This window comes from Pagrus major, chromosome 22 (assembly GCF_040436345.1).
Source record: "Pagrus major chromosome 22, Pma_NU_1.0".
Lineage (NCBI taxonomy): Eukaryota > Metazoa > Chordata > Actinopteri > Spariformes > Sparidae > Pagrus > Pagrus major.
The window spans coordinates 16785868-16798664 of NC_133236.1; the positions used below are offsets into that span (position 1 = coordinate 16785868).

The 12797-nt window shown below is 39.3% G+C and overlaps 1 protein-coding gene across 1 annotated transcript; it reads right to left on the reverse strand.

The window, feature by feature from the left end:
* Positions 1–6315: 6315 nt before the first annotated feature.
* Positions 6316–9423, reverse strand: LOC141017721 (cysteine-rich venom protein TEL1-like). Its single transcript, XM_073492451.1, has 6 exons — positions 9394–9423; positions 8683–8704; positions 7692–7786; positions 7339–7426; positions 6595–6728; positions 6316–6414 (listed from the first exon to the last, which is right to left on the reverse strand). Exons 1-6 carry the CDS (start codon positions 9421–9423, stop codon positions 6316–6318), a joined length of 468 nt encoding a protein of 155 aa, XP_073348552.1.
* Between the last annotated feature and the right edge of the window lie 3374 nt (positions 9424–12797).

Here is a 12797-nt window from a genome sequence, read left to right on the forward strand (position 1 = left end):
GAATGTGCTGTAGCACTCAGTGGGCAGGAGCTCACTTCCAAACAGATGACACTTCAATACAGTGGGGTGTCTGTGTGAGGCTTACAGCCCTGATCTGTGGCAGTTACACTGTGTAAAGGGCCGTGAGGGCAAACAGATATAATCTGAATGGCAGTTGAGGCAGTACAAACTCACCTCCCAACTCCCACCTCCCAATTGTGTGCTGTGCTGGAGGCTATATGAAAAATAAGACTACTATAATCCAATCACCAGAAAAGAATGTCCACAGCGAACAACCCCGGATTACATCCAGTGCCAGTGGTTTTAAACAGGCAACAGACCATTCTGGAGTAAATACCGAGTGCACAGTATAATGGCTGAAAAATTGACACCATCCCTGTATGGTTCCCTGTAAACCTCGCCTTCACTAGGCTATTCTGTCTGCCACCAGGCTCGATTTTTTACCTGCAAAAATGAAGCAGGTCTGCCATTACGCAACCAAAACAGGAAGAGGCATTGTTTTCCCTGGTCGCTATCCCCAGGTAACGGTGGAACAACTGCATTAACTGTGGAAACTCTACACAGTAAAAGAAAAAGAAGCTCACTGATTGAGGAGACAAAGAAGGTGAAGAGGGAGAGTGAGAGAAACTGAGGTAAAACAAGAGTGAACAGACGGGCATTTACTTAATTGAGAGTGTTGATGTCATTTCAAAGTCTGTTCCCTTGCTGATATGTGTTTCCTCTCACCAGCGGGACTTAAGAGGGTTCAAAATTGGCATTCTTTCTGCTAGATAAGTCAGAAACAAAACCTGCCTACTTATTAATATAGCTGGGTCTTTACTCTGCCTTTTCTCAGCACTGAGATCAGGGTTTCTAGGTCAAATTCGGACTCTTATGGTTGTTTTTTTGCTTTGGACAGTAGCCAGGCCGTTAGCAGTTGCCACGTTGCTAATGCCGCTCGCCAGGAAACACAAGTAGCTGAAAATGGGAACCGGAGACCAATTGGCCTGGTCGATGAAGAGATTTAGTACCCATCTTTAGCCGTATTTCCGTGGACCCTAATATTCCACTAATAATCAGAATAATAGCCCTCATGTAATAGACTCATGTAAACACCTCAATTGGAAGAGACTGATCAGATCCGGCTTGATCTGAATGAATTTTAATTCAGATCGAGAGGGGTAGTGTAAACCTCACAGTAAATGTGATCAATTCTCTCTCTGGTTGGAAGAAACATCTTCTTTCTGTGCATGTTCGCCTCAAGTGAGAGCAACATTAGGGGACTTTTCTTCTGGGAGGGACAGAAATATGGCAGTTTCAAAACAGAAGTGGTCAGCAGCCTTTTTTGTTTTGAAAATTGAAGTACATGGTCAAAAGGTTCGGAAAACAAGTTATTCAAAAAAGTGTTTGAAAACGTGAATGAAGCCAGAATTCACCAAAGCAGAAACACAGATTTGTTCCCTTGAAACAGTGTGGGTCCATCTCAATGATTACATTAACAGGTGGAACTTGTTGCATGTCTAAAAAGTTATAGTCTGATTAAATGCTTTGGATCATATTTTTCAACTATCACACTAGGTGTTGTCATGCCTCCGCGCCAGCATTAACTGTGGCCAGAGGAATTATGTTTTTGGGTTGTCTGTTTCATTCTTGTGAATGCAATATCTCAAAAAGGCCTTGAGGGAGTTTTTTCAAACAAATCCACTAGGACTGGATAGTTGACTCAGTGTTATGGAGTATTTAATCTTGGTTGTAAAGTCAGTTGAACACATTAAATCAAATACACTTAGCTGCAGTGAGCCCTGAGATCTTTGTTCAGATTCAAAAGGAGTGAGCTGCTTTTTTTCAGCATCCTGTTTCTAATCCAAAGGGACTGTGATGTGACAAGATAACAGCTCAGACTAAATGAACTGTCTTCAGTCTCGACAGACTGATGTAACTGATCTCCCATCGTCTTCCTGCCTGTGAAAATGCCTCTTTGCGTTTCCGCCAACTTATTCCCCTCTTTCTCTTCTTCTTGTTTCTCGTTCTTTTTATTTTTTCACACTTTTATCCCCTTCTGAACAATATTTAATAAAAAAAAAAATATCGAGGGAAATTTATACCCTTCACCTGATTATTTTCTCAGTCTTTAGACACACAGACAGCTGCCTGGCGGAGCTGCAGTACACTGTGTTAACATTTGATTTGGACTCACCAGGTCACATTGTTGTTTTATATAAAATCTACAAAAGCAGGACATGTACATTATTTTTCCCATATGACACAATCTACTGTTCAGGAAGACAAACTGACGCCAAAGTCATAAACATTTTCTGGCCCCGGGACTAACTGTTGAGGCTTGCTGGTGGAGTTGATAAGCCCCACAGGATGGCACAGTCGGGCTTATCGAGCTCGGCCAAGCCAGAGGACCTCTGCTATCGCTGGACCAACTGGCAGAGGAAAAACTCATCCCCTTATCTCCCCTCTGCTGGGGGAATAACACTCCTTCCAGCTACCCTGTCCACTCACTTCAGGTGGTGCTCTCATCTGTGTCCTAACTTAACCTCATGGGGGATTGCAGTGACGGAGCAGAAACAAGAGGCCCAGACTTTTTATTTGACTCCCACATGCTGTGGTATGAAGAGCAAGGCTCTTTTGGCATAAAGACAAGATTGCAGAAATTCGGCCCAAGTGTTTATTTTTAATGAAAGAAGTTTGTTATCACACGACGGGAGCTAATGTCCACACAATAGCAGTGCGTGTGACAGTGTGGCGATAGGAAATCTAATGTTGAACTTGGAGTGGATTACTTTATGAGCCAAAATGAAAACAACCTCCTCTGTAAGTGCAGTGTGGAAATTCAGAACAGGAAACAAAACCGAAGAAGGTCCAGTCTGGATGAATTTCATCTGTGCTTCTCAAGTGTAGACTGCATAAGCCCGACTCATACAAACAACCTTGTTAGAACCAGTAACCTGCTGTGCAGCCGGAACATGTGCAGTTGACCCCTGAGGAGAGGCAGACTCGCTCAGCCTCAGATGTGGCTAAGTAGGAGCATCTTTTCTTTCAGATGCAAGTAAAGCATGCGGTGTGAACGGAAAGTTGCAACCCGACATGACTCAGGACATCCTACTGTTCATGGAGGCGGGAATTAGGGGTGCTGAGGGGGTATAGAAACCATCAATTGATAAAAACAAAGTGTGATGCAGACTCAGCAGAGAGCGAGAAAGAGAGAGGCACTCATGTGGAGGAGCTAAGAGGGAGCTTGAGAATATGAACAGAAGTGTCCACAGGATATAAAATCTTTCTGTGATCATGAAGCCTGAAGTTTTGTCAATCAAGTGAATGAACTACACTGCAGACTGGAGTCTCTGTGACGAGCAGGCAGGTGTGCGTTAACATCTGCATCCTCACTGCACTGCATCATTATAAACTATGAGGCTGTTTGTTCCTGGCATTTATCATGTGTCTTTGGTGATCTGATCACAAGGGGGACAGCTCGTCAGTTCACACCTGGCATGTGACCACTTGTGATCAGATCTCACTTCGCCACTCTACGCAAATAAATGTACATCACTGCGGCTAAACAGACATTACGTTTTTTACACAAAGAAAGACAGAACTTAATGTGTGACATGCCGAATTGACAAGAAGGCCTCAATAATTAAGAATTCGTCATAGACAGTGTTTCACAAAGTTTCTTATAATCACACAAAATGCTAATTTCTACATAATGTTGCTTTAAAATAACAAAAGTTGCTTCCTTAATAGTGTTACATATATTGTAGGATTATTATCACTGAGGCATTAATGTGTGAGCAGCACTTCTGTCATAGCTCGTTCAGGTGGAGCTGATTGTAACTGCTTTATAGATATACGCAAAAATAATAAAAACACTTGTCAATAATTGAGTCCCAAAATCTATAAATTGAAGTGCAGTCTGAATATTTATTATGTAATAATATTTAGACCTGTTTATAAAAAAGAATTTGGCGCCATGGCGAGATGAAAAATGGTTTAAACATTGCCACAAAACTGGCAGATAAAAAATATTACTTTAGCGCTAACTTTCAGACTAAAATGACTCGATAAAATGGATATTATTCGAAAGATAATTGCTAAACATGCAAATAAAACAAGTAACTACAGAGTAAAGAGTCAAATATTACCCTCTGAAATTTAGTGGAGTAAAAGTGAATGTATTTAGTTAGTTCCACAAGAAGCCGCCCAAAAATGTACCTGATGGTGTTTCAGTGTATCATGCTCTCTTTGGCCTTCGAATATTAATCCATTCCCCATACTACCAAAATATTGCAGGAAATCTGGATTCAAACTGCTTGAATCTTGGATATCATAGTCGTCTTTATTATTACCCACAGCAGGCAGGTATGGTCTCAAACTGTAGTTGTTCTTTGGCTCAGCTTTGGAGCAACTCTGTGGAATTAACTTTTCCACCCCACTGCTGCCAAATCCACCCTGTAAAGTGGGTTCACCTTCCTCTTTGTGAGTTTACACCTTACGTACAGTCAAAGGGCATCTGATTCTGCAGGGAGTGTTTGTCGAGAGAGAAACTGTGCCAAAATACATTTCCTTCTTAAAGTCTGCTGAGCAGATCAAATAAAGTATTAAAGCAGAGGCACACAACCTTGAATGCTAAGTATATTTATTGAAACTGACTGACTGATGAGTCACAGCTTATGTTGACATGCGGACATTTGAATGATCTTGTTGGTGCATCGAGGCTGTACACTAAGAGATGACGTTGCCGCTGCAGCCCCACTGATGCTTCAGATTACAGTCTTGCTACAGAGAAAAGAGAAAACAGAAGATTAGTGTGTGCATAACAGACAACGCCACTCACTGAAGTCATCCAGTTACAATTTGTGTGTACATTTTTAGTTTTTGCTGTTTGACTTGGGATGATTTTTCTGATGATAATTTATGCATCTTTACTCTCTTTTGGTTGAGGACTACATTGGAAATAAGTTGGAGATTTTATTGTGTGACCCTTTTCCAGTGGTGGAAGGAGTACTGAAAATCTGAACTCAAATACAAGTAAAGTTATATTACTGAAATATTACTTAATTACAAGTAAAACTACTGTTATTAAGATAATACTTAAGTAAAAGCACAAAGTATTCTTCTAAAACGCTACTCAGGATATTAGTTACTTTTTAACTGTTGATGTTTTATGCATTATCAACAGCAGGCGTTCAATCAAGAGGGTTTCTGTTTCTCCAAATCTTAAGTCTAAATTACTCCTAACTCCTATTCTGCTCTGATCACTGGTCATGATCACCTCTCAGGTTTGGTGTGGACAACAATGTATAGACTGGTGTCTAAACACATTATCAGTGACAATACAACAATACAGTATACCTTTTTACTTTGTTGTTTTGGATACTCATCTAAAGTATTACTGTCCTATTTCTGTCTCTGCAGGTGTATGTGTGTTAATGCCTCAGCCAAACTGTAGTTTGTAGTGAGCAACAAGTGCCGGGGGCGGCTGTGGCTCAGGAGGTAAAGCTGCCATCTACCAATCATAGAGTCGTTGGTTTTGATCCCCGGCTACCGCTGTCTACATGCTTCTGTCAGTGTGTGAGTGTGTACAGTATGAATGTCTTGCACCTGTCTTGCAGGAAACAAGAAGTTTTTATCATAAAATTTGACCAAATGTAGAGGAAATTAGAAAAAAACAGCCTATCTTTAATATAATCCGACTTTAAATACAGTACTGTCAACAGTTGAGGTAGATACAGGCTTTGGCCACTGTCTAAAGAAATATGTATATATATTCATACAGGTAAATTTAAACATTGACAAATACTCATGAATACTATTCATTGTTTACATGGTGCTTATAAAGTGTAACTCAAACTCCAATCAGCCATTCTTCTTTGTTTTTGCCACTTACTGCACAGTTTGTTTTCACAGGCATTGGGACAGTCAGCGCAAGAGGGTCCTTTCTTGTAGGGGAATAGGTAGTTGTAGTTTCCACTGTAATGTAGTCCAAAGCATGAAATATTAAACATATCTGCACAAAGACTTGATCTGAGTAGCAAAACACTGTTGAATTACTACTGCAAATTACTCATTACTGCAGAGCATTACCGTGTTCTTCTTGCATCAACTTTAATATTCTTTCAAGGATTGCAGGTAACCCACAAAGTGCTTCTAACGATGTTATGACATTATTTGTATTCAAATCAATAATGTCTATAATAAACACAATACAATTGATATTACATAATAGAACTTTAACTCAAGGGACACACAAATATCCATGTAATTATTCCCTAAAAGATAGGAAACATGCTAGACTTTCCACTGAAAAGCAGGAAAAGTGTTCTGTACTTACGGAGGAGAGTACTGGCAGACGTAGTAGTACTTATATTTAGCTTTGGGACAGATGGCCATACCGCAGCCAATCAGGTTGGAGTTGGCCCAGACAATCTGTGTAGATAATGACCAATGAAATACAAAATCATCAGGACCTTGTGGCATTAATGTACTGTGTAATATTGTTTTAATAGTCACTGTTTTGGTTATAGAGTCTCAAGCCAGTGAAGGCCAATTTGTATGCAAGTAAGCCAGAATCAACAAGTGCTTGTAAAAAGCATGATTTTACTGCACCTGTGTGAAGTGTCCGACATTGCTTCCTCCCCTTCCATATTTCCAACGCTTTACCTCATCGTACCATTTCTGGATCGCCATGTCCCAGCTAGCTGCTCCCCCGGACATGTACAGGTTCTCTCCAAATTTTTTATCTAGAGTTTAAGAGAAGGAGAAAGATACTTAAGACTTCTTAAAACCTGTAACACCTACACTTGGTTTACAATCATGCATTTCAATCCAAAGGCAAACACAATTAAGTTACCTATAATGAGAAATCAAATTAAGGATGTTGCTCTCAGATGTATAAATGTCCTCCATATTCCTATATAATTGACTTTTGTCTGTCTTTGATAACATTATCTTACAGAATAGTGTTCCAATTAATTTATACATTTTTTTTAAATGATGGAATGTTTGGATGGACCAGTCTGATCATCACCACAAGACCCATACATAATATATTTACATGTATTTCATTCATCCCAGCTACATTAAAGAATTGACACTATAAACTGCTACATGAAACCTGCCATTTCCCATTTATGTACTGCAGGGACTGTTTCTGTCATGTATTATATGGTTGACACGGTGCCTTAAAGTCCTGCTAGAGTAGTCTAGATGTTTAAGATGTCTGAAATTGTTTTCTGTTCGCTGTTTCAGATGATGCTCTCTGATAAGAGTAAAATGCTTATTAAACTGGTGAAATAACACCGTAGCTCTGGCTTATCTCTGGCTAAAATGAGTGTGTTATAATGATCTTACTGCCAAGCTTTCTTGGTGCTGGTGTGTGGTTCAGGGTGCAGCGATCGGCCCATCTCTGAGCATTGGCAGCAAACTCCTTGCTCCAGCTCTGTGGAGAGCAGAAGACAGAGCAGAAATAAGCACATTTAGACAACTACAGTATACAGCATATATACCAGAGAAGTTTGTTATGTGCTTGTTCGTAAAACCTGTATCTCGTACTGATTTAGGATTCAGGATGCAGGCTGGAGAATGTGTCATATCAATTCCAGGACTATTAAGCTAGATCAAGTGATCCATGTTCATAAAATTCAGTGAGGCACACTTTGCTTTGAAAATTATGAAATTATTTCAATGCATAATCAGCATGTTACCATTTTCAACATGTTTGTTGCAGTAGGTTGAACACCTCTTCTCAGGTCGTTGTGCTTGTTCACAATCTCACGCGGGTTTACAGAAGGGCTTGAGGGAGGGCCCCTGGAGCCCCTGGAGCCTCTGGAGCCCCTGGAGCCCCTGGAGCCTCTGGAGCCCCTGGAGCCTCTGTTCAGACGTTTATTCGGGTTCGGTCTTGGGTAGGTGACCCTGTTGGTCGGGCGAGGTATCGACGTACGTCCTCCATTAGAGCCACTGGAACGGGTGATGGTCTTAGTAGTTATGGTCGTACGTCCTCCATTAGAGCCACTGGAACGGGTGATGGTCTTGCGAGTTATGGTCGTACGTCCTCCTTTTATATAAAACTTGCCTACATGAACACAAAACAAAACAATAAAATAGATTTTGTAAAGTTTGAATACATATGAGTATCCTAAATCTTGTAATAATAATTATTAGAAAAACTCACCAAATGCCTTTTTTGGGTGGTAGTTTTCAGATATAAGAGAGAAATAGTGGATAAGTTATTGCACATAAGAAGCAAAATTATTGTACGTTCGGAAAAAGCTTGATTTTTACAAAACAAAAAAATAATTTCAATATAGTTCCCTATTAGAGAGGACATTTTTTACTTACAGGTATCACGATGAAGTCTTTCCCCGAGTTACCAGGCACCTGAAGAGCAAAGAAGGCAAAGGCGCACAGGAAACTCAAAGTGTACAGAGACATGGTTGAATCCAGGACTGTTAACCTCCAAGAGCCACAGGTGTGCTTTATATGCTCATGACAACACAGACATGTGACAAATGAACACACAACCTCAGGGCCATCCTGGTTTCGAATGAACCAGACTGAAGATAGCATTTGTCAACGTGGCACCTGTGAAACGTCAGGTCATCCTTATGTATTCTTTATAATAATGATGACGTGTTCTTCTGCCTGTTCCTTGTACTAGTGAGTGTATGTCCTCACCTCTTCAATAAATCCCTGAAATGTTGCTGTCTGCTAGGGATGTCTGTGTTTGGATCAGTTACCTTTGGTCACGCACTCACCCGCTTGTTAATAGTGTTTTAAAATCTCGATGTTCAGTCCATTCAACTTTCAAATTCAACTTTAACTCTGTTGTCCTTGAGTGGAAATTTGTTTTGCAGCAACATGTACAATGTTTAACATAAATCATAGTAAGATACGTAAAACATATAATAAGAATGTAAAAAAAAAAAACCTCATCAAAAATAAACATGTTAATGGCATTTACCACATATACCATGTACATCAAGTGATGAAGTTATGGGAATCACGTTGCCATGGACTGTATCCACTGCCCCTTTTTCCTGCTTGTAATCTTGCCTACGGTATTTTGTATCTTTCGAGCTCAACATAACCAGCAAAGACCCATTGGCCGACAAACTGTCACCTACCGAGTGACTTCATCCCCTACCTCACTTAACTGGTTGCCGTAACCTGTCTTACTCTTGCTGCTTACAACATACATGTCATTACAAATGACATCAGGGAGCCACAAACTTCTACTGTCCTTATTGCACTTCTTACTTTTGTATTTTTTAATGTGCTCTTGTTGTCTGTGTCTTTGCTGTACATGTTTGTACCTTGTTTTCTACCTGTTTTGTATTTTGTTTGTGCTCTTGCATCTTTTGTGTAGACTGAATGTTGCTTCACTACCACTGACTGTTGTCTCCTTACCTCCACCAAGGAGATTATCTTTTCGCCCATGTCCATTTGTTTTTTTGTTGGTTTGTCAGCAGGATCAAACAAAAACTGCTTAACAGATTTCCACAAAACCTGGATGGAGTATGGGTCTTGACCCAAAATAGACCTCTGCAACTTTTGGTGTGGATCCGGATTTCCAGAATTTTCTTTCACTCGCTTTCTATATGATCGAGCACTTTCAACATTTTTGTTATTTTCTCAGGGGTTAATGCATGGATCCTGATGAAAAAAAATGTACATAATTTTGTGAGTGGTATGTATCAGTGAGTACAATTGGATGCAGATCCAAATAAAAATTCTGATCTGGCAGATTTGAACACATTTTATTTGATATTTGACTTAATAGAATTAAAGGGGACTGCTGGGCCTTGGTGGAGGTATGCACTCTACTGAGTGCCATTTTTTGCAGTCAGTGGAGCAGGATAAAAGATTTGTTCCTCTATGTACTGCACAGTATTCAGCCCTTTTGTCTCTGATCTCTAATTGTACATGGTGAAACTTGCTTTCTGTGCATTTCACAATAAATTATAAAGCAAAAAAAGGCTCTGATATAAATTAATGACCAATTTCAACAAGGGACTTGTGTTGTATCGGGGTGTCAAAATTGTGTTTATAGTAATACAATCACCACTTGCTAAGGCATTCATAAAGTTAGTTAAGAGTGGACCTGTCAACATTGGACGATTCTGCAAAACCCAATGCCAGTTGTTTTTTAAATTCTTGCTTTCTGTAATATCTGCATATGGTGACAACTGTATGGGTAAGGCCAATAAACAGGGAAAATATAAATAAAAATGCTTTATAACATAACACATGAGCTCAGACTTGAGACCAAGTCGGCAAATAACTTTGTCTCGCAGGTTCCTTGACTTGGTAGTCTCCCTCCATCTCTTTATACCCATAAACCCTCATGCTTTTTGTAATTTCCTTTAATCAGATCAGATTAAACGCTTGCTCGTAATGAGCTGCATTCCTCCTTTTTTCGTGTGAAACCAAGACAGAAGTGTTTTTCTTGAAATGTCTGTTTGACTTAGAGTTTGCATAAAAACCTCTACATTTTCTCTGTTTGCATACTTTGGACAAGTATGTTTTCTTTAAGTCAATATGTGTGCAAAATTAAGGTCCTGCGAAAGTTCAGTTAGAAGAACTTTGCATGCTAAGGCTTTTAGTTTATATTTCTTACCATGCTGTTTCGGGGCTTCGGGTGTTGCCAGCAGATATTTGGATAACAGATATCCAGACCAAGATGTCCTCTTCAGTGTGCCTCATTTTGGCTAACCCGTATAAACAGACAGAAATTAAAATAAGTAGATAAAAAGATAAATCGTCTTCAGACAATTGTCCAAAGGTTCTGAGATCGCATTTTGGCCAATGTGATCTGCCAGTGGTGGACTCGGGATGTTTTGAGGGGCAAGGGGTGAAAAAATGAAAATTGCACCAGCTGTATGTGGTGGGACACCAGCGTGCAGAAAGTCATGATACATTTATAGTGAAATAGTTATAAACCCTGGTTTCAATTAAAAACATATGTGATTATAACTACTGCACTTCACCACGTTTTGCCCACTGGAAGGGAACCTTAGAGGGCACTTTATCATATTTAATGTACCATATGGGTGTTTAAAGGGCACTTTCGCTTTATTTTTTCTAACATGGGGGCATCATTGTGTTCTGCATAGTTGATTCACACTCACTTTTTAAGTTCTTCAAGTGATTGGTCATAACTACTTGGATTATAACAGACTACAAACAGAAACTAGAACACTTCCGATAGCAAAATCTTTTTCTTTGCCCACAGATTCTGCATTTATATGCAGATATCTGTTAATATTGATTTAAAAAAATGATTACAAAGAGACACTGTGTACCTTTCAGTTTTGGTGTGCTCCCATAAAGGAGGGGTGGGGGGCCTTTAACATGTCCGTGTCCAGGGGCCCTTGTCTCGTGATTCATACATATATGTTAATGAACAAGCACTTGAATGTTTGAACAAATACAGGAGATACTGCAACACTTTCTCATTGGTCCTGATGCAGGGCACCTCTCACAAGCAGTTCTCCAGGCAGTTTAAAAAACATATGTCTGTGCAATTAGACAAATTCAGGTCAAATAGCTTGAAGTCAATGCTGGAAGTGTAGTTCACGTCAAAAAACATTTACATCTGCACAGTGTACACATTACAGTGCATACATTGATAGAACAGTTGGCTCTGCAGGCAGTGTTTGTCCAAACAGGAATCTTGCCAAAGTAAATTTATTTTTCTATATCTATTGCTGTGCAGGTCAAATAGCTCGAAGTCAGTGCTTGAAGTGAAAAAATGTAGTGCTGTTGCTCACATAGAGCTGACCTTATTATTACCCCATAAATCTAGAATATATTTTATGTTCTTCTTCTGTTTGAGGGGTGGAAGTACCAAAAAACCTATTAAAAATATAAAAAAGGAGGTGATGAAAGTGCATGCAAATTGAAAAATGATATTATTATATTTATATTATAACTATCAAGTGATTTGATTAATTTGAAGCCGACAGTCTTGATATGATGAAAAACTGACAACGCAAAAATGCCATTTGCTAATTAAGCAAAGTGACCCCAAGGGTGGAAGTACTGAAGCAAGAAATACTTGACAAAGTTGAAGTGATGAAAATGCTGAGGAATTCATAATAAAAGTGATTGAATGAATGTGAATTTTAAAACAGTGATAAGTGAGTGATAAACTGTCTTTGACACACTTGACTTGATACACTTTTGTACATTTCAAACAGTGTTGCTGTGATAATCAGCTGGGATGTTACTTTCCAACATTCATTACTCAATTCAATTCCGAAAGCTTTATTGGCATAAAAGTTTCAAACATTATTTTGCCAAAGCAATAGGGGTACACATATTTGTAGAATACATAGAAAAACATTAATATAAAACTATCTACATGTATTTCTAATTTAAAGTGTGTGTGTGTGTGTGTGTAGATGGTGTTTTATTTTGTATCCCTCAGTTTGTTACATGCAGCACACACTGTGCTAGTAGAATCTTAAGCTTTTGATTCTGATCAAATGTGAATATTGGTATAAATCATTCAGTTTTTTTCTCATATCATTATATTTTTCACATTTTAAGGGGAAGTTCATCTCTGTCTCTACCTCACCTGTCCTGTAGTGACCACAGACTCATTCCTCTGTCCTTAGCCAGGACTTGCATCTTTCAACACCTAACTGAACAGCAAGCTTTTTTTTGTTACTTCCACCCAAAATGTCAATCAAAAACCACACCCACTGACTAACTGATCAAGAATCAAGAACTTGCACACCTTGCCTGTTCGTGAGAGAATGAATCCTACAGAGATCCAGTGCACACGTACACAGGTATTTCTTAAAACT